Source organism: Dermacentor silvarum, chromosome 6 (assembly GCF_013339745.2).
Source record: "Dermacentor silvarum isolate Dsil-2018 chromosome 6, BIME_Dsil_1.4, whole genome shotgun sequence".
NCBI lineage: Eukaryota > Metazoa > Arthropoda > Arachnida > Ixodida > Ixodidae > Dermacentor > Dermacentor silvarum.
The window spans coordinates 179,326,446-179,340,528 of record NC_051159.1 but is presented as its reverse complement, the minus strand read 5'-3'; the positions used below and the strand labels follow the sequence as shown (position 1 = coordinate 179,340,528).

General features: G+C 44.8%; 1 protein-coding gene across 1 annotated transcript in view; it reads right to left on the bottom strand.

The window, feature by feature from the left end:
• LOC119457078 (nephrin-like) overlaps positions 1–4,577 on the bottom strand; it is a 60,058-nt gene extending 55,481 nt beyond the window's left edge. The window contains exon 1 of the mRNA XM_037718906.2: positions 4,238–4,577. Within this exon, the coding sequence (XP_037574834.2) occupies positions 4,238–4,412 (175 nt within the window). The 5' untranslated portion in view covers positions 4,413–4,577. The remainder of the gene's footprint in view (positions 1–4,237) is intronic.
• Positions 4,578–14,083: the final 9,506 nt, after the last annotated feature.

Below are 14,083 nucleotides of genomic sequence, written 5' to 3'. Positions count from 1 at the left end.
CATATGGGTTTCCTTAGTTGCTTTGTTCTGCCTACGGGTGTATGGAAATTTTTCCTTTCAACGCCAAGCTGACGAGGGACCTTGTAGGACCCTGTGTAGCGTGGCAGGCATCAGCTTTTCGGACAGGCCTATGCGGCGACATGGTGTTCGTAGTAGGGCTACAGACACAGGAGGAAATCAAAGCTCTAGATTCCGGCTGCCATCCTGATCATCTGAGCGGCCTGTGACGCCGTGTGCCGGGAACGAGCAATCTGGCGAGCCGTATAAGCCCGGGCGAAGACGTGTTCAACATATTGTTATGGGCAAAAAACACATTGTACGGGCAGATATTGAGTAGGAGTGTTTATCGAGGAAGGAAGGAGCTTGTCGAACGGCAAAGTACGGTGGTGGCCAGACGGAAAGTAAAAAACGCCATTTCAGGTTGCTCCATAACGATATATTCGATTGTACATTACCAAAATATCGTTACTCTTTTCCGAGAGATAACTTGTCTCTCTGTGAAAGAGAAGGTGCGATAAAAAGTTACTGAGGGACGAATTTCACAACATCTTGTACACCTCCTAGCACTAAAGGTTTGCTCAGGAAAACTAATATATTTAACATAAGCCCAAAGTGGTAGGTAACCTTCAAGCCACTTTCGGCTGTGCAGCGTGTTTGGCCATGTGCTGCTTGCGATTCTCACGATGATCGGGCAGTCATACTCAACCACATTAGACTTTTTTTTCCTCTCTGCAACTAGTATGATTGTGAGCTTACTGTATACTTCCGTGCAAGGAAGTCGGCAAATGGTGGTTTTCTACCATGAAGCAACAGCTGAAATGATAACGAAGTAAGAAACGCGACAAAAGGCAGCGAATGACTAGAATGCATGAAATGTCTAATTAAAACGTTGCAAGACCTTTTTATGTATTATAAATCGCAGTGCGAGGAGAAGGCCCGACCAGTAAATCTCTGATTAGCAGCAGACTGCGCTACGGAGTATTTCTTGCGGCGCCCAAGCTGCACAAGCTGCACACGATATTACCGTGCGGCCGTTAAACATCCAACAATATAATCATAAGTGACGCAGTGCCGTCCTCTAAAGAGTACCAAAGCAGAGTGCAGAGTTTTCTGACGTCACCTTCAGCAACGATTCATAACAGTTGTGCTATTTTCTTTCTGATGTTGCCGACTTCATGGGTCGCCGGAAACGCTAGGGCAAACCAGTTCACGTGACTGCCATGGGCCCCACGCAGACTTCAAGAGGCGAAGCGCAAATAGAATGCGTCAACAAAATATTTGTCGATGCGTGCCCTGTAGTTACTGAACTCGGTGCCTGTATATTTTAGTCAGCGCGTAGAAGACAGTCTCCGTGTAGCTTTCCTTTTGCATCATGTTGCAAAAATAAAGCAATTGATAATATTTAGCTGGACAAGTTGGCTACCGACATTGTGAAAAATGGTTACAGCTTGTTGTGAAAGGGGGATACGCGCTATAAAGACACGGACAATATGGAGTATAAGTGGACAGGACAGGCGCACTTATACTTCTGTTGTCCGTGTTTTTATAGCGCAGCATATCCCTTTTACAAGATTATAACATTCACCAACTAGCCCAATTTAACTTGCCGCTCTAATGGTTACAGCGCTGAGAAATATGAAACACAAATGTGAAATGCACGTCCTGTGGATGGGAAATGACGGTTCCAGCACCCGTCTTGTAATTGGTCGGTCAGTCGGCTGGTCGGCTGGTCGGTTGTTTGGTTGGTTGCTCCTTAGTGAACTAGCGCAGCCAATACTGGAGGATCGGCCATGACTTAGGTGGTACGAGAGCTCAAGATAATTAAATAAAACGAAGGAAATACGCTGAAAAAGAAATTAGCCGAAAATTATGAAATACAAAACTACCTGATACAGATATATAATGTATAATAACTAAGTATTACAGTAAAAAAGTCAGGATACAAAAAAAGGAAGAAACTTTAGCATGCTATTCTTCTTTACTCGTATAGAAACTGATGATCGCATCACGAACGTTATTGTGGCTAAAACTCAAAGCAGACCAATAAATGAATGAACCATCGGAAGCAGGAAGTTATATTCACCCGAAGCTTGTGAAATGGTTCTCTTGAAAATATTATCATTTGAACAGTAAAACGGCGACATGCTAAGAATATATGCTCTAGGAATAAACTATAACCTGCAGAAATATCATGAAGGTTATTGAGCCAGACCAAACTTGTTAAGATAGTACATACTAAATTAAAAGGGGGCAACTTTCTAGCCTTGCACCATCTTTAGCATCAAGTAAAATTTAAACACGAAAATGAGAGGAAGACAATGAAGATTTGTCAAAGTTGTTCACAGCAGCAATCTTTGTGAATCGCGCCCCGATCACGAATGGAGACATTGGTCAAACAGGGATTACAGGATCATCATGCAGTACCACTGCGAGTGCATCAGCAGATTCAACTAGGATTAAACATTTGTGGCCTGGCACCTACACCAAACTAACGAGCTGTAAACATCTTGGGACAAAAATATACAGAATGTTTTCAGGCGTTTGATAAATTGGGCGTTGTTTCGAAGAACAGACAGACAAGCTGTTGAAATTACAACTAACGACCAGGACGAAGGTAACTTACAAGATATAGAACGATTGCCAATAATTCAGCCTGGAAGATAGGCGTGAGGTCAGGTAGGTGAATAAAAAGAATATATTTTCAGAGGTGGTGATACAATACCCACTCCTGCATCCTCTTCACAGAAGGAAGCATAAGCCGCAATAAAAGTTTTTATTTTAAGCTGAGCAAGGTGCTCTTAAAAAAAAGACTTAGGTACTGGCAAATCTTTAACATTATTTGAAAAGATGTCATCACATTCAATCTTAGTGACTGAAACCGAGCTACTTAGTCAGACTACCTCACGGAGGTGAATATGTAGCGGGCCTAAGAATGTTTGCACAAAAGCGACTTCAGGCAACGTAAACAAGACCACTGGCAGTGCATTTCGCGTTCGTGTTTCGTCCTCCTGAGCTCCGTAAGCATGTTTCACCATGGATTATTCACACGAATGTCTTCCTTACTTTAAATGTTAATTTACTGCGCCTGGACATTTTCACACAGTGATCGTATAAACAAAAAGGATAAAAGAAATACACGAATTGCAGCTACCTAAGAGCCAAAAAACGTAAGCCATAATCAAAACAGTATGAGATGACTGGCTCCGGACTTACAACCCCAATCCACCTCAATAGACAGTTCTGTCACAACCAGACTTTAAAAACGGGTGCTTAAGGTGATTAGGCGCAATTTTATATTACGTATCCGATCTACACATTGCAAATTGCAGTGAATCGTGCCGTTATTGACGCTGCAGTGTCCACATGGCCTATATAAGTTTCTTAACGCGCTCGGCGCCAGAAAATCACACTCAGTAGCTCTTGTTGACACATTTACTATTCATCAATGTTATTGATTTCTGACAATGATGTTCAGGAAAAGGTTACTACAGTATTATGATGTCACATTAACAGATAATTATCTGGAGAGCTTAGAAATAATTTTGATAATTTGCTCCAGCAATCTAACTTTTCAATCTCAAATTGGTACAGCGTTTATGCTTACAGGGTCCTAACGAAGCATGTATCTGATGTAAGCGCGCTCAGAGGGAACTTAAATATGTTAGCCTGCTTTCACAGAATGCTCGATGCACAAGGAGGCATTGCCGAAATGAAGACCGGGAAAACATCACGTAGCCTCAACTTGACTGCCGGCTTGTCTCATGCTCTAAATTCTTAATAATTGAGGCATCCGAAATTGACAAGGCGCATTGGAAGTAATATTAACAACCCGTGGGAGCTTCTTTCTCGTCATTGATTTAAATATAGCCAAGGCGTCAAAAATTCTATTCTCACTGCACCGTCCGCAGTAGGGTCATCTCTCCTTGTTCAGCATCATTAAATGGGGGAGGCAATGTTTTATGATTTGAGGGTTACATATATTCGGTGATTTAATGGACGTCGTTGCTACTTGGTAAACCGCGTCATTACGAGCTTCACAGTGTTCGTAAGCAGCTGACTCTGAAAAGAGAGGTAGAGCCGAAACACGAACGCCAGATGAACGAGAGCGTCCGAGTATCACTTCGCGCGAAATGGTAAGGCGCACCAGTGGCCCGCGTTCAGTGCTTTCGAGTGTGTTGAGTCTAAATTAAAAGGGCCGATTAATAAATAACGCGGGGTCGTGTTCTACGGCGCTCACCTTGCCATCCTAGGAAGGCGAAGGCCAGGGAGAGCCGCGCGCAACCTCCGCGCGCACCCATCACGTCGATGGCCGCTGTAATCTGCGATGGCCGCCCGGCCGGGGACTCGCTGCGATGAAGAGGAGAGAGGGTTCCGGTGGTGGCAGTGAGCGAGCCCAGGGTGCGTCGGAGCATGCGAGAGAAAGTGGGCGGAGGACCGATACTAAAGCTCTCCAATCAGGCTAGTCGTGGAACTCTCCCTAAAGCACGCGTTTTAACAACTACAAAAGCTAGCGCCTAATTTAGACACCTACAGTTATTAGCGCCATCTGTAGCCTAAAAAGAAAGCTATTTGGGACAAACTTGCTAATGCAACAAACATATTTAGTCGATTCGTCCGCTCGCAGGCGGCGCGTACGCCCGATCGTTGCTCATGTATTGGCAACCAGAGATGACCCCACTTCGAAGCGGAGTTTCTCAGCTGATGCGATTAGAGAACCCCAGACCGATAGCTATCTGATGGGGACAAGTGCGCGGTGGGAATGCAGACTTCCGGCCCGGGAGCAACGTTTCGATCAACTCCGAGGCGCAGTCCGATATGAGTATGCAAGCTGATAATAAAGAGATCGACAGTGAAGCTGACATTCAGAAGCAGACGAAGTTGTGCAGACATTTACAAAAGAGACGCGCAGCGCTTTTGCGGCTGGATAATTACATGTAATTTTCGGACTGCGATTTGGGCTTTCCGCGCGTCGACCCGGGCTTTTCGTATTGATTATGAGCCCGAAAGCGGTGCAGCTTGATTAGTCGTCTAGATGTAATGATAAATTTTTAACATTAGATGCGATTATTGGGATTTGGATTGCCGCTATGCTGTGCTGGTCGTTTCATTATACAGTTAGGCGTCTGTAGCGTCAAGCACATTAAATGAATCTGTGAAAACAGTGCATTCACGAATATATTAGTACTGATGGAACACGTGAGCTTTTATTACTAGCCTTAGCACCACCTTGAGCGCATAAATAATATATTTCTGAAGAATGTTTCCTGTCGACGGCGTGTCTTCACGCTAAAGACTACACGAATGCAAGAAACCACAGCCTTTTATGACGATTTATTAGTCCTATTCAAGCAGGGAGTCCTTGCATCTAAAGGCAGTATATATATGCAGAAAATACTGCCTATAGAAGATGCAGACAAAATACAGAAAAAAGATTATGAATACGGGTGTTGTGTCTTATTGTAAGCGTATATGACACGTTGCATGCACATAAAGCAGTTCGTTCGGGAAACGCGGGCGTAGTTTATACCCGAACGAAGCAGACGACGCACATGACCCGGAAATGAACGGGCATGACGTCACAGCTGGCTATGAGGCCCCACCTCTCCTAGCGATCCCCCCAAGCAGACAGTCTTTAGTTCGAGAAAGGCCAGCAGCATTCAATCTTTTGCGTCTGCGCCACCAGACCGTCGCGTTTGAAAAATCGAACTCGGCTGCCTCCTCCCGACGTCGCAGGCAGACAGCTCAGAAGACATACTAGGAAGGAGTGCGCAAAATGACCGTCAGGTGGCAGTGCGCGCACCTTTATGGGTTGCTATTCCGCAGATCGGGATTCCATGCTCTACTTTGGTTGGTCAACTAGGGTGGCCTACGAGGACGGGCCCAGGCTCTTCCGGTAGACTTCTGGCTTGCGCATTTTCCCGCCGTCATTGATCGGTGCGTTGGGTCACGTGATATTTCCGCTTCCGGAACAAAACAACAGGCGTGTCATCAGTGTTTTCGCCGTTTGTATGTATCTCACAGCCTTCTTCCTCCCTCCCTCCCTCTCTCTCTCTTTCTCTTTCTTGCTCCAGATCTTTTCGATGATTCTCAATGACGCGGAAGAAACGGACGATACAAGTCCATACGCGCTGGGGGCTGCTCGAATCAAATATGCTCGGTTGCTCTGGCGTCACATTGTTAAACAACCTTAGAGAGAAAATCAAAGGATATTTATCCGTGCTAGCAGGTGTTTCTCGTCAAATATCTCGTGTCAGGCGCTTATCCTCATACAGTCACCTTAACCTCTGTCGTCAGCTACAGGTTCGCTGTCATGATGACGGCATTTTTTTTCCGAGTAGAGTTAATTTGCCAATTTATAATGCCCTATTTGCTACACATATGAACTTCTACATCCTCGTTTGGGGACCGCTACCTTCAATATTTATGTAAAGCTCTCTTGCTGCAAAAAAAAAAAAAAAAAAAGCGATTTGCTGCATTGCTTATATGTCCCGTACAGTCATTCCGCAACGCAATTGTTTCCCCGTAATGTTATAAATGCTGCACATTTATGAAAGCCATATACCTCTCCTTTCTTTGGTAACAGTTTTTAAAGGCTTCTTGCAGATCGGTTTACAGATAACGAGGCAAACAAGTGATTCTCGAACTAGAGCATATCAGATATTTCGCTGCCACCGCATTGGCGTACACCTTACGGTATTTGCATGCCGTAAGATGTACTGTATGTCACTGACTTACACTGTCTCGTTTCTTCTAAATAAGCAACAGAAGGATACGACTGACATGAATTATTTTTCCCGAAGACAAACGCATGAATACTTTGTATCAGCTCTGTACTATGCTTTCCATTCTCCTGTTTTGCATTCTCAATAATATTTGATAGCGTCGGCACTGTTCCCCTCGTTCTGGCATGTCTAATCTTGAGTTTTCATTCGAAATAGTTTATTTTTTTACAGTTTAGCAAAATGTATGTCTGCCCATGTCAGTTGATAAAGTATACTGACTGTTTATATAGAGTACATGCCTCACGTTTACTGCTGTTTGTCCTTCTTCTGTATTTGCGGGGCGGCACAGCGGGTTATGTGTGACGTTGTAGTGTGGAACTTTGAATTAACTTTGATCGCGTGAGGTCTTCTGACGTGCATCTAAACCTAAGTACACGAGCATTATTGCGCTTCATCCCCATGTAAATGCAGCCGTGACGGCGCGGAATTGAACCAGGGTCCTCGCGCCAAGCAGCAGAACGCAATACCCATTGAGCCGTCATGGTGGGTCAATGGCACTTACTGGAGGTCACTAGACTCTCGACGAAATGATAAGCATGTCGTTAATCTGTAGGAAGCGTATAGTGTTGATTAGGAGACAAGCTCAAGTGGACGTTATTTTAGCGCAAATAAGGGGAATGTCGCTCTGAGCCTAAAAGGCAATAATAATGATTGGTTACCAAGAAAGAGGAAATGCTGATGGGGTTTGGAAAAATTCAGATCGATTGATAAAATTAAGAAGCTCTCTGGTCAAGCCGCATGTGTGTTAAAAAAAAAAGGGGGGGGGGGGGGCGTAACGACGCGTATAATGGAGGGGAAGCAACCAATGAAATACGTTGACATTCACTCACTTTTTTATCCGTTTCGAACAATCATCTTCCATTTAGAAAATTCGTCTCCAAGTTGAGATTATCTCAACTTGAGGACGCCAACATAATATAATGATTATCCTCAGTACAAATGGCACATACCCACCGTGGGGGATCGGTCGAGAATTGGGCGGTTTGGAGATAATATGTCTGATATCGTCTGTTTCCTTTTCTTTCTTTACCTGCACTGAAAGTGATGCCGTCGCCGATGCATCTTCGTGCGCTTGTATGCGATTATCCGCAGACACTGCTGTTGGCTAGCAATGAAAAATGTGAATTCTTACCTCCACATGCTTACTAGCAGCAACTGCAGACGAAACCACCATATTACACCCACATCGCTGGAAATTTTACACAGCGCTGAGATCACGCGCATAAACTACTACAAAGAATAAATGATGTATTGATCCACTTTTGGATCTTCATTACCAGGCGACATTGCCGATGCACGCAGGAACGACTTGGCAAGCTTTGCTTCTCGTCTTGCGCGTCTCCGAATCCTGTAACTACAAGATCATAGATGTAGACGAATCTCATAGAAACCAATCAAAAGAGCGGCTTGGTGCTCTTGATTGGGTCGCTGGCTGGATCGATTGTTGGAAAATCTTTATCCTGCATGCTCTGCAGGGGGCTTTCTGTCGAGCGAAACGATGTTAGAAAGCGCAAGAATGCATCCACAGCAAAATGTCATCGCTGTGCAGAACTTGAGCGCGAATGAACAGCGGTTTAGCCGGAAGGATACCTCGGTGCTCACGCAACGCAATGTTGTCCCAATGCTGGCACAAAACGCTTGAAATGTAGCGAATGAAGAAACTATTGTAGGGGCGAATCACGAGGGGTCATTGTTGCGTTTTTTAGGCGCGAGGATTTCATGTCCGATAAAAATTGCTGACGCAGCGACGTGTTCTGCCGGCTGATAAGCACAAATATACGCAGTGCACTCTAGCTTGAAAGTTGGCGCACGAACTGAAATTTTCTCGCGCCAGTGATAATCGATGGCAACGCTGCGTGGCGTACCCAAGATATGCCGGCTGGAGTGATAACGGACAGTGGAGTTCGTCGGAGGCCCAACTAGCCTGCTGCGATGTTTTTGCTATCACACGTATATGCCTGCACTTCGTAACAAGGTATCGATATCAATTATCTGCAAACACTTGCTTTCGTTGAATTGCGAGCGCGTCTGATGTATCACTCGTTTAGATTTCTGCACTGAAAAGCAAGCCCTGTGGTGAGCCGTATCAATTGGATGCCTTCTGTATCGCACAAAATGATAAATGGCATATTAAATTATTTCTTACCGGCAGCAGTATCTTCAGTGAAAACATCAAAGAAACGAACCGAAATCGTGTGCGGCTTCGCCTCCTCGGCAGACGTTTGCAAGCATATATCCGACTACATTTATTGCGTCACCTTTCCTTTCTTTCACGCCAAGAACCCCAAAGCGCTTGGCCAACATCAGACGTTCGCCTTATACAAAACACCACAATTTGATATCACAATCGAGGGGATATGTATACAGCTCAAACTGTAGCATCAAGATAGTCCTGGGGTGCTATTTTCGACATCGTCAAATTCCACCATATTGTCGAATTCTGTAACTGCGGCCAGCTCTCGGTGCCACCCAGAGCTGACGAGATGGCGAAGTCGACAACATGGCGGAATTTGATAATGCCCAGAACAGCACCCCTGGATCCAACCGCCATCTTTGCTGGACTGCGGCACCCCCTCAAGGTCATAAAACTGGTGAATACAATGTTCGTTTGCTGTAACCTCCTGAAGACTATCAAATGGCAACGAAAGACAAAGCGAGACATTATTATTTTCTTATAATGAATAGTAGATGGCGAATTAATTTCAATAGAGTTAGTGTAAAAAGACACAAGGAAGTTCAAGGATACACTATACTAGATACTAAGGCGATGATTAGGGAAACTTATGGCCGACAGTGCCAATTGCAATACGTGGCGCTGAACAAATAATAAGCATCTGTTTTGTGAGTGCCATTCATACGATGATCACATGCTTGTCCTTCACACCGCTTTCAGGAACTTGTTTACCCTTTGTCAGGAAAGTTCAAGTACTGATTTTGTGTTCCTTTTGTGATATTCAAACACAAGAAGGGCGTGACTGGTGTGCTTTGCATGTCCTAAAGTATAGGCGTAGCCTTGGAAGGGTTTCAATGTAATATCACTAAGCGGCAGAGCTGTGTTCCGTAATACACTTTTCGGCTTGTTGGCACATTTAGTTGGAGGTTGCACGAGTGACATGAAGGACAGAAATTCCGAGCAGAGGGTTAGTATTAAGCGTTATGCTAGGGAAGGACATGGAACATGATGCACCAAGTATATGGTGAAGCATTATTGAGAAGCCACAAAGTTTTCGGGAGAGATTCGGCGCAAGGCGATCTCCGAATCGGCTGCGCTTCAACGTCACATACCTGTGACGTTGAACGTTAATGTATAACGTTACTCCATAAAAATTGCCGTGTTTATGTTTCAGATCTTACGCAACAACTTGACTAAAATCTGAATGTGAAACTCATTCCTCGCACACTGTCAGAAAAATAAAAATAAACCAGACGAACAATTAGTTATTCTTATAGCTTATTCGTAGGTACCGATTGGAAAGCCACTGATATCAAGGTGGGGAGAAATCTAAAATTTGCAAAAAAGCAACAATTTAATCTAACGCTAACGCTCGGCTCCTTGCAGGTGGTAGTCTAGGATACGAGTTACCTGTTGGGCCCTCATTTTTTGTCTCTTGATGCCCATCTCACGATTGGGACGATGTTTGCACATGCACGCTGCTTACGCAGTTGCCGCTTACGTAGATTGTTGTAGGATTTGCCTTACCTTTTGATGTAAGGTGCTGCGCAGGGTCAAGGAGTAATCCCAGGAAAGAAGAAAAACAACAACAAAAAACTATAAAAAAAGAAAGTCTTGCCCTGGTGCTCTTGGCGAAGGCACTCCAGTGTGAAATATAGCCAGCCACGATTATTTGGCGGCCGTTCTCGCATTCCTAAGAATAGTCGCTGCAATTATGACATTGAAGGCGCCGGCCTGTAGATTAAAGCGGCAGCAACATAGGAGTTGTCCCTTATGCATAAATTCGGCGTGGGATACACCCGACATTTGTTTCGTGTGTGCGCAACGCCTTGGCCACAATCACGCCCGAAGTGCGTTTTGTGTACCTGGCGGTTTAAGGGAAAATCAGCTGTGAATCATTTTAACTGTTATTACACCATGGACATCGTAATTTATGAAACAATGCAATCATGCCACGCGGAAAACACGGCACGTTCTGTGTGGATGCCACTGAACGTTTCCGCTGGACGTTCGTATACGAACGAAAATGGTGCGAATCAGGGTGGGACAGCCGTTCGTTATTGACTTGTTTTGATAGTGCTTTGAAAATTTATTACTTCTTCGTTTCTTTATTTTGCTGCTTTTCTTAGCTAAAATTTTGCGATAGCCCACTGAATCGGTGGCGTAATTTTCCTTACTTGACAGCTAATAAAGAAGAAAAAGAAACAGCCAGTGTGCTGTGACGTCGGCTTAGGGTGCCTACTCGAAGGCCGTGAAAGAGCATGATGCAGTGCCTGCGCGTCGACGGAGTAGTAGTCTAATGTAGCTGCCTTTCTTGTCAGCGTTGCCAGCATCACAGTCCGCGGCATCCTGCCTTTCCGTAGGCACGCATAAAGAGGCAGCTCAGTGTTTAAACACACCGCCAGCTTTCGGCCTTTCATGGGTGTTACTCAACTTACTAAAGAGGAAGTTCAATACAACCAAGAATGACGAATATACGCAGCATAAACGTTCAAGCAAACATGTAGTCTAAATGTGTGCGAGTGCCTGTTGCTCCCATTTCGTGCACCTCACCCGCCACGCGATCACTCAGCCAGTGGCATTCCACAGCTCAGCATGAAATTGAGGTTTCGATTCCGGGCCACGGCGGCGACATTGTGATGGAGACGGAATGTACAAACCCCACTTTGGGCGCGGCCTCCTGGTAGCCAAGGTAAAACCGGTGTAGTCTTCTAAGGAGTTTTTTACCTTATCGGTGTCGCTTTGACGCGTTGGAATCCATGTTGTGCACCTCAGAGTTCTTTATTCTTCTCGCGCTTTTACTAGGGTTACGCCACATCCATTCGCAGATCAAAGTGGTCAATAGCGAGTGAGTGCGCTGGCAAACTGCACGCGTCGAACGCACCAAGTCGGCGTGAACAGCGGGTCACGGTTTGCTTAACACTAAAGAAATTAAATTCTGAAGTGTTACGAGCCAGACCCAAGATCATGAGGCAAGCGGTAGTGGATAACTCCGGATTAATTTCGACCACCTGGACTTCTTTAACGCGGCCACCAATTTAGGCACACGAGCTTCATGTGCCCTCACCGGAATGCGGCCGCCGTTGTCGAGGTCGAACCCGCGACCTCCAGCTCAGCAGCGCAACGCTATATGGACACCAAGCTACCACGGAGGGTCTCTTTCAACAACTCACACACACGTTTGGTTAACTGGACTACGGACAAGCCCTTGTAGCGCTCTCTCTCTTATATATATATATATATATATATATATATATATATATATATATATATATATACATTGTGCGACGCGGCTCGATCCCAGTCCACGCCAGGCCAGCAGGCTCCAGTCGCGGCCGGGCCCAAGGGCGCCCAGCCGCAGCTCGCCACTCTCGCGCGTTCGTCCTCTTCTTCGTCCACAGTTGGCTCCGACGCCGCTATTCATTTCGGCGTTCCCACAATATATTTATTATCGACCCCCGCACTACTGCAATTGCTATATCATTGTTTCATTCAGTGCTCCTATGTAAGGGTTGTCTTTTTGGCTGCACCACATTTTTCAAACATTGCCGGTGGCAGATAGCTTCATTCTCACCCGTGATCTAAATTACTTCATGAAGCGGCCATTGCTTCTACGAGAAATTAAAATGCTTAACTGAATAATTAACACAATTAGTCTTTCATTAACTGTTTAATTAATCAATTTACGGAACACATTCAATCTAGGAATTGTAGCTAGAGAGTGTGCAAGGCATATCGACTTAAAACGAATTCTAACGATGGCAGCGGTTTCGAGATATGCGCCGTAAAACTTGCGGTAAAAATGCACTTTCACCACGATAGCGTTAAGGGAACCGTGTCGCAGAAAATCCGGCGTCGGCTTCGGCGTTAAGCATCGGCGTCTGGCGGAAATAATCATGCCGAACCACATCATCCCGAACCACCCTGACCACACGGGCCCTCCACGTGGCGCAAGGCGTTAGTGAACAAAAATTGAATTTTTCAAAGTAAAATCCGTCAAAAAAATCGTGAAGTACGACTTAACCACAACCTACGGGCTTGATAGCGTCGGATTGTAATTTGAATATACGAGAAAAAAGCCTGATAAGCAGCCCGGGATCTTTGAATGCTATCGCGTTCCACGCTGAAAGGCGAAGCCTAAGCGTCCTCCAATTCTGATGGTGTTTCGCTGAACTTTGATTCTAGACAACATTGAGGGGAATGTTGAAAACCGAGCCTTTCTAAATTTTGGACACGCGCGCGCTTCGGGGCAATAGCAAACAATAAAATATTTTTAAAAAGTCCTAGGACCTTCCCATTTTGATATGAAATGGCTTAAATTGCTCCTGTAAAAATGTCTTCTCAGCAATGTATTTGTGTTTAAAAGTGAAGCCGGCTTTAAGGGGATCAGTGTAAGCTTGGTCTTTGTAAGCTGGCTTTCCCACGTTTTATGTATGAGCAGTGAAGCCTACTCATAAAAATGTGATGCGAATGGAGCCCGATATCGCTATCGCGTGCCACTCTTAAAGGCGAAGCTTAAGTGTCCTCCAATTTTTGTTCGACTTACTTTTCAAAGAAAGCGCTGTTTTATGCACTGAAGCACAAAAGTAACTGGAATGCCAATGCATTTTATCGGACACATTGAAAATTAAAATATCGAAACTGGCGTAGTCCTGAGAATTCGTTCCACGTGGATACGCCTTGATGAAAATGTTAATTATTCAATTAGGCATTTGATTTTTCGTAGAAGTAATGACAACCTCATCGACTTAAATTGTTCAAGGGTAGAATTGTGCTATCCGCCACAGGCAAGTTTTAACATTTTGGTGCAGCTCATAATAATTAAAAAACACGCCGTGTATAACGTTTGCCAAGCACAATATCATTGAAAACAAAACAGGCGTCAAGGCTGTAAATAAGTAAACAAAGCCTCCGCTAGCTTAGCTGCAGCAAGTATTGATGTAACAGCAAAGTACCAAAAGCCTAGCATTCCCTCAAAGGGCCTTAAACCTTCAGAGCTGACTTTCAGGTGCAAGCGAGTGGACCAGGCTGTACTCCTGGGTTGATCGCAATTATCACGATAGAGCGTGCACCGGAGAGGCTTCTTCGGCAGAACATATGCAACGTACTGCCGGAACTTCTCAACTCT